A 13,755-nucleotide genomic window follows, 5' to 3' on the forward strand; every position below is an offset into this window, starting at 1 on the left:
CGTCCTGTTGGACTGGGGATGTTTTGTTGAAGCTCCGGGCGGACGAAAAAGCCGCTTGTGAACGGAAAAAGAGGGCCCTTGTCTACGGCGTGGCTCCTTAGCTTTCCTGGCCTGTGGGAGTAAGGCACTCTTACCACTGCATTTTTAATAATGTCATCTAAACAGGCTCCAAAGAGCCGGTCGCAAGGAAGGGAAGATCCGTCAGGGCTTTTTTGGATGCCTGGTCCACAGACCATTTTAGCCAAATCAGGCGCTTTAGCACCACAGCTGACACTGAAGTCCTGGATAACAGAGGGAGAGTATCCAGGGCCGTGTCACAGATGTACTTAAGGCCTTGCACTAGTTGGTCTGCTAGTTCCACCCAGACAGGAGAAGCCTGTTGCTCTCCCAATTCGCGGTGCAAAAGTTTTGCCCACTCAGTCAGTGTCTGCGACACAAGTGCGGATGCCAGTACTGGTCACACGGCGGACCCCACAACAGTAAAAAGGGAACAAGCCACTGCCTCGGCCTTCCTGTCTGTGGGATCCTTGAATGCAGGAGTCCCCTCTACCGGTATAGTGGTTACTTTATTTAACCTGGATACTGGGGGGTCCACGACCGGAGGAGCTGACCATTTTTTTGAGAAGGCTCTCCTCAAAAGGGTAACGCACCACCATTTGGGGACCAAAAAGGGTCGTTGCGGGCAACCTCATTCCTTGTAAATGAACTTGTCAAAATAAGTCAGATACGGGAACACTTTAGGTGAACGTGCTGGCTTGTGGGACCCAAAAGGAACTGGTACATCAGCAGAGGGATCTGCTGGCTCCTGAATCTTCAGGGTATCACGCACAGCTGTGATAAGTGCTCCAACAAGTGCTTTGTCGTGCCCGGACCCGGACGGGGACTCATCTTCACTGTCCGAACGGTCCTGGTCAGCGTCATCTGACAAGACAGAGCAGGGGTCACCAGCCTCAGCAGGACCAGGGTCTGCGTCAGAGCTCTCCCCAGAGACAGGGGCCTCTTTGATGCACCTTTCTTCCTATGCACCGCCTCCATCTTGGCAACAAACTAATTGAGGACTGTCGTTGGGGTGTCCATTGGCACTGCGCAGTCCGTTGGTGACCCAGTTGCAATTGCCTGGATTTCGGGGGAAGAAACACCAGTTTCTGAAGCCATGCTGACCCTACCCTGTCTGTGACCTGGAGGGGACTTAGGACAGTGACAGTCCCACCCTCCTTTCTGCCGCTGACTGAGGGGCTCTTTCCCGCCGGACTCACCACCCTGAGGAGTTCTGCGCTGTCCACAAGTAGTCCCTGAGTGCTTCCAAGTGCAGAGGCAACAAAAGCTGTGTCGGTGACAGCCGCCGGAATGAGCGCTAAAACGTTCTAGAAATGTGCTCAGGCTTTAATAAAATGGCCGCCCAGGGTCCAGTACACAGACAGGAAACATAGGGAAAATGGATGTGAGCACATGAGCCATGCTGCTGCTAGAGAACACTGAAAACGTGCTCAGGCTTCCAGAAAATGGCCACCAGTGTCCTGAATAGGAGATCATTTGGAAAATGGCCGATGAAGCCCAGGAAAGCATGCTGCCCTCGGCCACACCTAAAATGGTCGTCAGCTCCATGAGGTACAGAAAGAAAAACGATGGCAGACACAGCGCCGCACCAGATCACAGCAGAACCTCACAGGCACCTTCTAGGGGCATAAAACACAGAACCCAGGACACCACTAGCCAGCCAGCCCCCCATCCCAGATGAGAGCCCACAGAGATCCCCTGTATATGCACCACATGCAGCATCCCCCCAAGGAGGGGGGAAGGGAAGATGGGGACAAGAGAGAGAAAAGAGGGAGGTGAGGGACCCCTGAATCGACCTCCCAGGGAATGCCCAGCTGGTGAGCCCCACCGAGGCAGGGAGAGCTGTACTTACCAGTCCTGAAGAGCTGGCAGACACTCCATTGCAGAACTACTCACTGATCAGTACAGAGTAGCTGCTGGCCCGGCATACTGTGACGTAGACATCAGTAGCCTGGTCATATGTATGCCCCAGAGGATAAAAGCTCACCGACCACCTCTGGAGCTAAGGTTTCGTCATGGCCTGATGAACGCGTAGCTGCGGCCTGCACACGCTCGATGGCCGGACTGGGGAGACTACAAGGACAAGGGTATCAAGCCTGTCACCTAGCTGGCTGTTGATAGCAGATCACAGGATCACTCATCTTGCGCAAAAAGACAAGCTTCTGCATAAAAAGGCACGGACCGATGAGCCCGCAGGCTCAGGACGGGAAAGCTGTTACCCAAGGGACCGCCCCCCGGGTGAAACGAAGAGTTCTGAGTGTTGTGTTATAACTAATGCCTAGTATTCTCCTAGTGATAAGGCTAAGAACCAAATGGCTAAGAGAGGAGCTGTGTCGGTCGGTGGATATAAGAGAAAATAAACTTTCTTCTTGGGTGGATCCACGACATTCGGGGCTATTTGTACCCCAATGGGGAAACTCCCCTAAACACCATCCGTGATTTGACTGGTAAGTTAGGGCCCAAAAAACAGTCCCCCCTCAAAACCTTCCAATGCCTCTGTATGATCTTATGGACATCATAATGTTGACTAGAATAGGACATTACAAAAGAGAATTTAAATGATTCATCAACAATTTTTGTCTTAGTAGTCAGCAGGATATCCCTATCCTTATCTGAGGCAAAGGGAACAGCAGTATCCAATCAGTCAGCTGTATACCCCTTCTCCAAGAACCGCTTCCTGAGAACCAAGGGCTGAGATACAAAATCGTCATAGTTGGTACAATTACGCCTAAGTCTCAGGAATTGGCTCTTGGGTATCGAAGCTAACCAAGCTTTGTGGTGACACTTTTGGTATCGATATAACCGTTACGATCTGTTTCTTTAAAGTAGGTAGAAGTCACTATTTTGGATTCTATAACCCTGATTCTCAGATTCAAAAAATGGATCTCAGTATTGCTTGCCTCAAAGGTCAGACAGATTCCCCTATCATTTGAATTAAGACCGGTAATGAAATCAGCCAAAGAATCCGAATCGGCATCCCATAGGAGGAGGCTGTCGTCTATGTATCTTTTCCAGAGTACCAGTTCCTCCCTGGACTCATGGTAGACGACATCCTCCTCCCACTTGGCCATAAATAGATTGGTCATACTGGGGGCAAACTTTGCCCCAGGGCCACTCCCCTATTTTGAACATAGTACGATCCTTTATAGCAAAAATAGTTATGTTGCATAGCATAATCCAGCAACGTAAGGATAAAAGATTGTTGTTGAGTGTGAATAGTGTCAGTCTCCAAAAAGTATTTCACTACCTCTCTACCATGACTATGAGAAATAATTGTATAAAAGGGAGGACACATCCGCAGTAGCAAGAATGTAAGAATCTTTCCATTGTATATCTTTCAATAGATCACTTGTGTAGAATCCTTTAAATATGATAGAGTCTTGACCACAAGAGGCTGTAAAAAATGGTCTATGTATTTGCCCACCCTGAAAGTTACCGAATCAATACCACTGACAATCGGCCTTCCAGGGGGGCAAATCGGATCCTTGTGGACTTTCAGCAAGTAATAAATTAAATTACCGGAATCCTAAGAGCAGAGGGAATCAAAATGTCAGGTCACCTTGAGGAGAGGTGACAGATGCACACCGTAGGTATCAGGAGTGCACCGCAAGGTTGTGGACCCTATGGCTGACTGCTGCAGACGGGGGACAGATCCCACTGGGGTTAGAGCGTAAGATTCCCTGGGGCGCGGAGTCTAAGCCCTTGTACACATGGTCGGAGAATCTGTCGGAATGAGTCTTATCGGACCATGTCGTCAGATAATCCGACTGTGTGTGGTATGTATCGGACTGATTCCGTCCGAATCTCCGTCCGACCCAATTTTCCAACATGTTGGAAAGATTTCCCGACCAACTGGGCTGGACAGACCTAATCCGATCATGTGTAGAGCATTTTGATCGGACCAAGTGCCACGCATGCTCAGATCAAATTCCTACATCAAAGCTATTGGCTACTAGCCTGAATGTAGTCCCATCGTAACGAAATTACGTCATCACGTTCTGAAAGATGGGATTTTTCGCCAACTTGGCCCGACCGTGTGTATGCAACAGTTTGACACAATCCGTCGGACTAAATCCGACGGGCAAAATCCGATGGATTTGGTTGGCAAAATCTCCGACCGTGTGTACGTGGGCTTAGAGCCAGCAGGTGTTCACCAGCGCCTCTAGTGGTGAGGATGGACTTGGCTGCAATTGGCTCCAGGTCGCGACCCCCAGGGTCCCCTAGCTCACACCCACAGTAGAAAACAGGAGGATAGGGATGGTGAGGGACAAAGCCAAGGTCGGGGCCACAAGCAGACAAGAATAGTCGGGGACAGGCCAAAAGGTCAGGATCACAGGCAAACACGGATAGTCAAAAACACGCCAAAGTCGGTAACGGAAAACAGTAGAAGTGGCACACGGCAGGAAACAGGAAGCTAACACACAAAAGGTATACACAATGGTTGATCAGCCCTGATGGCCTGCAGTGCACAGGTTAATATAGGGCTCCCTGATAGGGCCTGGGGTGGAGCCATGCTTAGAGGAGAGGTTATAAAAGCCACCAGGTGGAAGTGGCTGGCCTCTAGTCTGAACACATGAGGGGAGGTAAGCAAACACAGGAAGATCACTGCATAAACATGACAAAAAAGGCTTCTTTTTTGGAAATAACTCCACTTAGAAAACCCTTTTCTACCGTCGATGTAAGCTCTTTTTTGTATCGAATGGTAGGATTCCTTCATAGGGGGATGTAGGTATCGCGATCTGACAACAATTTCTCCATTTCTAAATCATAAGCTTCTTTGTCCAAGATCACAATGCCACCCCCTTTGTCCACGGGGCGTACAAAAATATCCTCTCAGCTCTTACGTTTTTCATTTCCTTTTTGAACATGTATTCCCTTCTAATTTTCTTTCTAGGGTAAGCAAGTCCTTGTTAACCAAATCCCTAAACACAGTGATAGCAGGGGCCTGAGGTCCAGGGGGATTGAATAGAGAAGCATTCCTCAATCCAGAATATCTCATATCCACTAAAGCAGTGATATTAGAATGATAAGGATTTGCAATGAAATAACATATATTAATTTTACGAACAAATTTCTGAACGTCTATGAATGTTTGAAACTTATTCAGAGATTTAGTAGGTGCAAACTTAAGCCCATGATTTAAAACATGTTTTTCTTCATTCGAAAGAGTAACTTTACTCAGATTGAACAGGCCATCATCCCTCAAACCCGCCTCCTTTTTTGCGTGGACCCACCTGTGCTTCTTTCCAACTCCTTTACCCCTAGGACGCCCCTTAAAGGGTGCTCTCTGGGGTTGGGGTGGGTTTAAACCAGACCAATTTGATAATGGCTCAGAGTTGGGGACCGAAAGATTTGGTGGTAGTTGTGAAGTAGCCGTAGAACTATTCAGCTGTAAAACAATGATCCAGTCTCCTTATTCTGCCATTTAAAAACAGACTTGGTCTTATAATCAGTAACATCTCTAAGGTGTTTTTTCTTCTTTTTATTATTTTGGTCCAAATCCTCTTTCTCTAGATGTTTTTTCAAAAATTCAGACCTTTTCTTATAGTCCTCAGTATCCATATAAGGACCTAATTTACTTTACTTTTAAGGGAACTAACTTTACCTTCACTTTAACAAGCTTATGTTCTTTTCTAGTAAGTAAAAACTGTATCAGGTTCAAACCTGATTGATTATTGAATTGGAACCACTCCCCTGTATCTGCGATGTCCCACTATGGCCTTGGCAGGGTTAAGCCTAGTATAAGGTTTGATTCATTTTCTTATCTGCCCTTTGCTTTCTAAAGTTATAGAAAGTTATAGAATAATAAAAGAGGCTATTTTAATAGTCCAGCGAATTATATATATATATATAAAATATATGTTGTTGTGCTGGGTTAACAGCGGTTATTTACTGGTGTTTCCTGTGATGGGATACTTCCGGTTCGGCTGGTTGTTCACGCTGCTTGTGTGGAACGCATAGCGATTCCGCTTCCGGGTGAGTTTGTCCAATATAAACTGTCCCTATAGGCGCTAAAACCACGCCCCTGATGACACATTTTTCAAGACGAAACATTGGGCGGAGCCGGGCTTGACGTGGGACACAATGAACTATACTACAGCGGATACATTTGAACCGCTGGACGCTTCAGTTTTTGCATCATTCATTCAACCAAATGTGAGTAACTTTTTAACAGCAATAAACTGATGAATGTTTTTCAAGATACTTGCGCAATGAGTGGTGTCTTTTTTGTTCTATTTATATAATCATTGAGCCACGCAAAGATTCCTATACCTGTTCAATGCTTTGAGAGAGCCTGCTCCAGGGTACTGATTGGGAGGAATTGCTGACCTGAACTGCTGTTATTACATGCGCATTATCTATACATTAATGGTAAGGGTCTGTCTTATCGGGTGAAGGTGATGGGACCCTACTATCTTAGCTGCACGATGTAGTGAAGGGCGATTTGCTTTTGAGTGGTGGAAGCTTTTCTCCATATTGGGACTTTTTACTTAATTTTTCTACATATATGTTCTTTGATGAATTTTTTTTATTGTGTTCATTTTTCCTGTGTGCACTACATTTTCTTTATTTATATTTTGCATATTGTTTCCAGCAATATAGTGTGTGCAGCCTTTTATATTTTATGTTTGAAATCTGTTTATTTTTTCTCTCTAAAGTGTATATATGACATCCAGAGAAATGCTAAAAATCTTAACCGTCTTCATGCTATATTTACTGTCAGCGTTTTTGGATAGCATGCTTTCTAGCATTTTCCCTCCTCATCCATTGATAACAATTCTTGTATTCTATTCACAGAATACAAAACATGCTGCAATTGGACAGTGTGGTCTTGATGTTCATCTGACCCTCCTCTCCCTTTGTCCAATTAAAGAATGCCTTGTATTAGCTCATTTACAAGTGTTGATCTAAAAATGAATGCATACAGGGATGACATCTTACAACTATAATCTCTGTTTTCCATCCTTTCCAGCTCCTCACTGGTTTCCTCTATCCCAGAGTCCGCTAAGTATTTCAGTAATGTTGATCGAGCCAGACTGGGTAAAAATCTAGAAAATTATACATATAAAACAGAATCCTAAATTAATATTTTCTTTGTTAAATGGAAAAAATGTATACATGCAGAACAAATGGTAACAGTTATTAATGGGACAGGCTAAACATTGTACATCAGGCAGCATGTACTTAAAATAAACATTCACAAATACAAGGCTTTATCAGTACAAATAATTGCCATTATGATTCTCTACATTAAACCAGTGACATCTCCATTTCTACATTTTCTGGGTCTGTTTCTGTTAATGCTGGGGTGCTGGGTATATTCACTTCTCATTTTGCATTTTTCATGATATGAAAAATCGATAAATCCAACAGGGTGTGGGACCTGTGGCATATGTGCAAAAAATAAAAATAAATCAGTGTTAAACTCAGCAGAGTTTGTGAGAAATACAAGCAACCATCAAGTTGAATAACTTGACAGTATTTTCCTTGTAACAGACCAATTTATTATAAGGTCAAAGCTCGATGACTAAAACCCTTATGTTAAAGCGAAAATAAACCCTCCTATAGTTTTCAGCCAAGGAAGCTGCCATCTTGGTTTGTTTGATATCTGTAGAAAGTCCTAGTTGCAATCTCGGAACACCCAATAAGAGGATAATATGCGACTGGTCTAAACTACGTGGGATGTTCACCAATGCCAGGAGCCTGGCGGACAAGAAGTGTGAACTAGAGATACTGTTGTACGAGAAGGATTTGGATTTTGTGGGAATTTCAGAAACCTGGTTCAACAGCTCTCATGATTGGCTGGCAAACATTCAAGGGTATACCCTTTATTGCAAGGATAGAGAAGGTAAAAAAGGGGAGGAGTATTCCTATACATCAAGCATAATGTGCAAGTGAATGTGAGAGATGACATCACTAAGGGAGCTAGAGAGGAGGTGGAATCCTTATGGGTAGAGCTCCAAAGAGATGAAGCTAAGGGGAAAATAATACTGGGAGTATGCTATAGGCCCCCTAACCTGAGGGAGGAAGGAGAGACAGATCTCCTACCACAATTTGGATTAGCAGCAAGGATGGGAAGTGTTATCATAATGGGGGATTTTAACTATCCAGACATAGACTGGACGGAGGGAAACGTGCATTCATCTAAGGTTCGCTAGTTCCTAAAAGTCTTGCAGGACAATATTATGGGTCAGACGGTAGACGCACCAATTAGAAATAAAGCATTACTGGATCTACTGATTATCAACAATACAGACCTGATCACAGATGTGGAAATACGGGGCAATTTAGGTAACAGCAATCACAGGTCAATTGGCTTCAGTATAAATCACTCAAATAGGAAACATAAGGGGAATACAAAGACACTGAATTTCTAAAGAGCCAAATTCCCTAAACTACAAGCCTTGCTAGAAGGCATAAATTGGGATAAAATCTTAGGAACAAAGAACTCGGAGGAGAGATGGGTTTGCTTTGAAGGCATATTAAATAAGGGCATTAGTCAATGCCTCCTATTGGGTGAGAAATTTAAAAGAGGGAACAAAAGTCCAGGATGGCTTAACTCCAATGTAAAAATGCATATAAAAGCAAAGGAGAAGGCCTTCATAAAATACAGGGTTGAGGGATCATCATCAGCATTCAGACTTTATAAAGAATGCAACAAGAAATGTAAGGGTGCAATAGGGATGGCTAAGATAGAACATGAAAAACACATAGCAGAGAAGAGCAAACAAATCACAAGAAATTCTTTAAGTATGTAAACAGTAAAAAAGGGAGGACAGCCCATATTGGCCCCATAAAGAATGAGGAACATCTGGTTACAAAGGATGGGGAGATGGCAAAGGTATTGCATTTATTCTTCTCCTCAGTCTTCACAAAGGAATCTGGGGGCTTTAGTAGCCAAAACTTCAGTATTTATCCTCATGACACATCACAGGAAGCACCTCCATGGTTAACAGAGCACAGAATTAAAATTAGACTTGGGAAACTTAATAATAAATCACCGGGACCAGATGGCTTGCACTCAAGGGTACTTGGGGAACTCAGTCCAGTAATTGTCAGACCATTGTTCCTAATTTTTACTGAGTCTACTGACAGTCTACTGACTGGAATGGTACCAGCAGATTGGAGAAAAGCCAATGTAGCACCAATATTTAAAAAGGGCCCGAAATACATCCCTGGGAATTACAGACCAGTTAGCCTAACATCAATAGTATGTAAACTCTTGGAGGGGATGATAAGGGACTATATACGAGATTTTAGTAATGAGAATGGTATCATTAGCAGTAATCAGCATGAAGAATTGTTCTTGCCAAACCAATCTATTAACCTTCTATGAGGATGCGAGTTGCCATCTAGATAAAGGAAGGCCCGTGGATGTGGTGTATCTGGATTTTGCAAAAGCATTTGACACAGTTCTCCATAAACTTTTACTGTACAAAATAAGGTCCGTTGGCATGGACCATATGGTGAGTACATGGATTGAAAACAAGGGCGAGTTCAGAGGGTGGTGATAAATGGGGAGTACTCAGAATGGTCAGGGGTGGGTAGTGGGGTCCCCCAGGGTTCTGTGCTGGGACCAATCCTATTTAAAATTTGTTCATAAACGACCTGGAGGATGGGGTAAACAGTTCAATCTCTGTATTTGCAGACAATACTAAGCTAAGCAGGGCAATAACTTCTCCGCAGGATGTGGAAACCTTGCAAATTAACGGGGTGGGCAAATACATGGCAAATGAGGTTCAATGTAGAAAAATTTAAATTAATGCATTTGGGTGGCAAACATATGAATGCAATCTATACACTGGGGGGAGAACCTCTGGGGGAATCTAAGATGGAAATGGACCTGGGGGTCCTAGTAGATGATGGGCTCAGCAATGGCATGCAATGCCAAGCTGCTGCTAACAAAGCAAACAGAATATTGGCATGCATTAAAAAGGGGATCAACTCCAGAGAAAAAACAATAATTCTCCCACTCTACAAGACTCTGGTTCGGCTGCCCCTAGACTCTAGAGTATGCTGTCCAGTTCTGGGCACCGGTCCTCAGGAAAGATGTACTGGAAATGGAGTGAGTACAAAGAAGGGCAACAAAGCTAATAAAAGGTCTGGTTGCTATTAATTATGAAGAAAGGTTGCAAGCACTGAACTTATTCTCTCTGGAGAAGAGATGCTTGAGAGGGCATATGATTTCAATATACAAATACCATACTGGTAACCCCACAATAGGGATACAACTTTTTCGCAGAAGGGAGTTCTGGCCACTCATTAAAGTTAGAAGAAAAGAGGTTTAACCCTCTACTAACTATGTAGAGGGTTCTTTACTGTAAGAGCGGCAAGGATGTGGAATTCCCTTCCACAGGCCGGTGTCTCAGCGGGAAGCAGTGATAGTTTAAAGAAACTATTAGATAAGCACCTGCATGACCGCAACATACAGGGATGTACAATGTAATACTGACATATAATTACACACATGGCTTGGACTTGATGGACTTGTGTCTTTTTTCAACCTCACCTACTATTTAACTATATGTAACTATGTTTGATCCTCCCCTGCCACGATGCTACATGAGTGATAGGTAATGACATCACCAGTTGATGGTTTGACAGTTTGTTTGAAAGGACCATCAATGTAACAGTTACATTCCTGTCATGTGCCAGGAACGTAACTTTTTTTAAACTGTTAAATCGATGGGTTTAGTTCCCTTTTAAAAAGAAAAAGCACTACTTCATGAAAAAAACATCCCTCTGCCCTTGTCTGTTGCAGGTACAGTATATTCATGATCTTCATCAAAATGTATGCAAAACCATTGCAGGTGCACATGGTTCTACTCTTCTACAAGTTAAGATGAAGACATTTAAAAAAAAAAGAAAAAAAAAAATAGATTGTCCAATTTGTTCAAATTACATAACACTGCTTCAAATGCTTCAAATGTGTTATAGGTATAGTTGGTTCTCATCTTGCAGAAAAATGCAATTATATTATTTTGAAAAAAAAAAAAACTGTTGGCTAGATCAGCAGTTTTGTTTAAAATGACTAACATGCACAATACATTTTCTTTAACCACTTGCCGACCGCCGCACGACGATGTACGTCGACAGAATGGCACGGGCAGGCATAAGGGCTTACATGTACGTCCTTGCCTGCCCGCCGGTCGGGGGCCCGATCGGGCCCCCGCCCGGTGCCTGCGGCGGTCGGTATTCGTTCGGGAGCGATCCCGGACGAGGGGACGGCCATTCATTCATGGCCACCCCCTCGCGATCGCTCCCGACGAATGAAAATGTCCCGTGACATCACTTCCTCTCCTGTAATGTAAACACAGGAGAGGAAGTGATGTATTCTCTCCTCCGTGTCGGTATTTTTCGTTCCGGCACCGAGGAGAGAGCATCGGTGAGTTGCACAAGCACTACACTACACAGTAGAACATGCCAGGCACACTCACACCCCCCCTTTACCCCCCTTTACCCCCCAATTACCCCTGCCCCCCAGTCACAGTGACACCAATTGCTTTTTTTTTTTTTTTTTTTTTGCATTGGTGTCATTTGTGACTGTAATAACTGTTAGGGCAGTTAGGGTTAGCCCCCTTTAGTTCTAATGTGCCCCCCTAACCCCCCCAATAAAGGTTTAACCCCGTGATCACCCCCCGTCGCCAGTGTCACTAAGGCTGGGTTCACATTGCAGCGGTTTATGAGAACGAATGTGATTCGCACCGCATTGCAGTACAAATCACATCCGATCTCTGTGCGATTCGAGTTCAGCCATACAGATAGTATGGCTGAATTCGTGTCGCACCCGCCGCAAACTCGCACGGGACCCTTTTTTTGGTCCGCAGCAGAATCGGATCGCATGGGTGTTCACACCATGCGATCCGAGTTTGCAGATCGCACTGCGATATGCGAACTGATCTGGGGGTGTCATTAACATTTCACTGACACTCCCAGCAGTTCGCATAGGGCAGTGTGAACTGCCGCCGGGAGGCATGCGATGCGGGAACCCGCCGCGGATTCATGGCGTTCCCGCATCGCTCCAGTGTGAACCCAGCCTAATAAGCGATCATTTTTCTGATCGCTGTATTAGTGTCACAGGTGACGCTAGTTAGGCAGGTAGGTATTTAGGTTCGCCGCAGCTTTTTATAGCGCCAGGGACCCCCATATACTACCGCATAAAGCCCCCTGATTTCCCCCTAGTTAACCCTTTCACCAGTGATCACCATATAACTGTTACAGGTGACGCTGGTTGGTTAGTTATATTTTTATAGTTTCAGGGCACCCGCCATTTATTACCTAATAAAGGTTTAACCCCCTGATCACCCGGCGGGTGTCATTTGTGACTGTAATAACTGTTAGGGCAGTTAGGGTTAGCCCCATTTAGTTCTAAGGTACCCCCCTAACCCCCCAATAAAGGTTTAACCCCGTGATCACCCCCCGTCGCCAGTGTCACTAAGGCTGGGTTCACATTGCAGCGGTTTATGAGAACGGATGTGATTCGCACCGCACTGCAGTGCAAATCACATCCGATCTCTGTGCGATTCGAGTTCAGCCATACAGATAGTACGGCTGAATTCGTGTCGCACCCGCCGCAAACTCGCACGGGACCCTTTTTTTGGTCCGCAGCAGAATCGGATCGCATGGGTGTTCACACCATGCGATCCGAGTTTGCAGATCGCACTGCGATATGCGAACTGATCTGGGGGTGTCATTAACATTTCACTGACACTCCCAGCAGTTCGCATAGGGCAGTGTGAACTGCCGCCGGGAGGCATGTGATGCGGGAACCCGCCGCGCATTCGTGGCGTTCCCACATCGCTCCAGTGTGAACCCAGCCTAATAAGCGATCGTTTTTCTGATCACTGTATTAGTGTCACAGGTGACGCTAGTTAGGCAGGTAGGTATTTAGGTTCGCCGCAGCTTTTTATAGCACCAGGGACCCCATATACTACCGCATAAAGCCCCCTGATTGCCCCCTAGTTAACCCTTTCACCAGTGATCACCATATAACTGTTACAGGTGACGCTGGTTGGTTAGTTATTTTTTTTATAGTTTCAGGGCACCCGCCATTTATTACCTAGTCTCACTAGTGTACCCCTAAATTTAGGGGTGTCTACTTTCCAAAATGGGGTCATTTGGGGGGGGGTTTGTGCCATCTTGGCATTTTATGGCCTTCAAAACTGTAACGCCCTTAGAAAGCCTGAAGGCGGTGCTTGGTTTTCGGGGCCCCGTACGTGGCTAGGCTCCCAAAAAGTCCCACATATGTGGTATCCCCGTACTCAGGAGAAGTAGCAGAATTTATTTTGGGGTGTCATTTCACATATGCCCATGGCATGCGTGAGCAATATATCATTTAGTGACAACTTTGTGAAAAAAAAAAAAAAAAAAAAAGTTTGTAATTTTCCCACAACTTGTGGCAAAATATAAAATATTCCATGGACTCAACATGCCTCTCAGCAAATAGCTTGGGGTATCTACTTTCTAAAATGGGGTCATTTGTGGGGGTTTTGTGCCATCTTGGCATTTTATGGCCTTCAAAACTGTAATAGGTAGTGAGGAGTGAAGTCAAATATTTACGCCCTTAGAAAACCTGAAGGCGGTTCTTGGTTTTCAGGGCCCCGTACGTGGCTAGGCTCCCAAAAAGTCCCACATATGTGGTATCCCCGTACTCAGCAGAATTTATTTTGGGGTGTCATTTCACATATGCCCATAGCA

The 13,755-nt window shown here is 44.9% G+C and overlaps 1 protein-coding gene across 3 annotated transcripts in view; it reads right to left on the reverse strand.

Moving 5' to 3' along the window:
• Positions 1-13,755, reverse strand: part of VWA8 (von Willebrand factor A domain containing 8) — a 678,220-nt gene that overhangs the window by 411,824 nt on the left and 252,641 nt on the right. For all 3 annotated transcript variants that reach the window (XM_077483183.1, XM_077483182.1, XM_077483184.1), the window contains exon 19: positions 7,000-7,106. In XM_077483183.1, the coding sequence (XP_077339309.1) occupies positions 7,000-7,106 (107 nt within the window). The remainder of the gene's footprint in view (positions 1-6,999; positions 7,107-13,755) is intronic.

The sequence above is a fragment of the Lithobates pipiens genome, unplaced genomic scaffold (genome assembly GCF_037356315.1).
Source record: "Lithobates pipiens isolate NorthernLeopardFrog02 unplaced genomic scaffold, aLitPip1_a1.2 Scaffold_16, whole genome shotgun sequence".
NCBI classification, from domain to species: domain Eukaryota; kingdom Metazoa; phylum Chordata; class Amphibia; order Anura; family Ranidae; genus Lithobates; species Lithobates pipiens.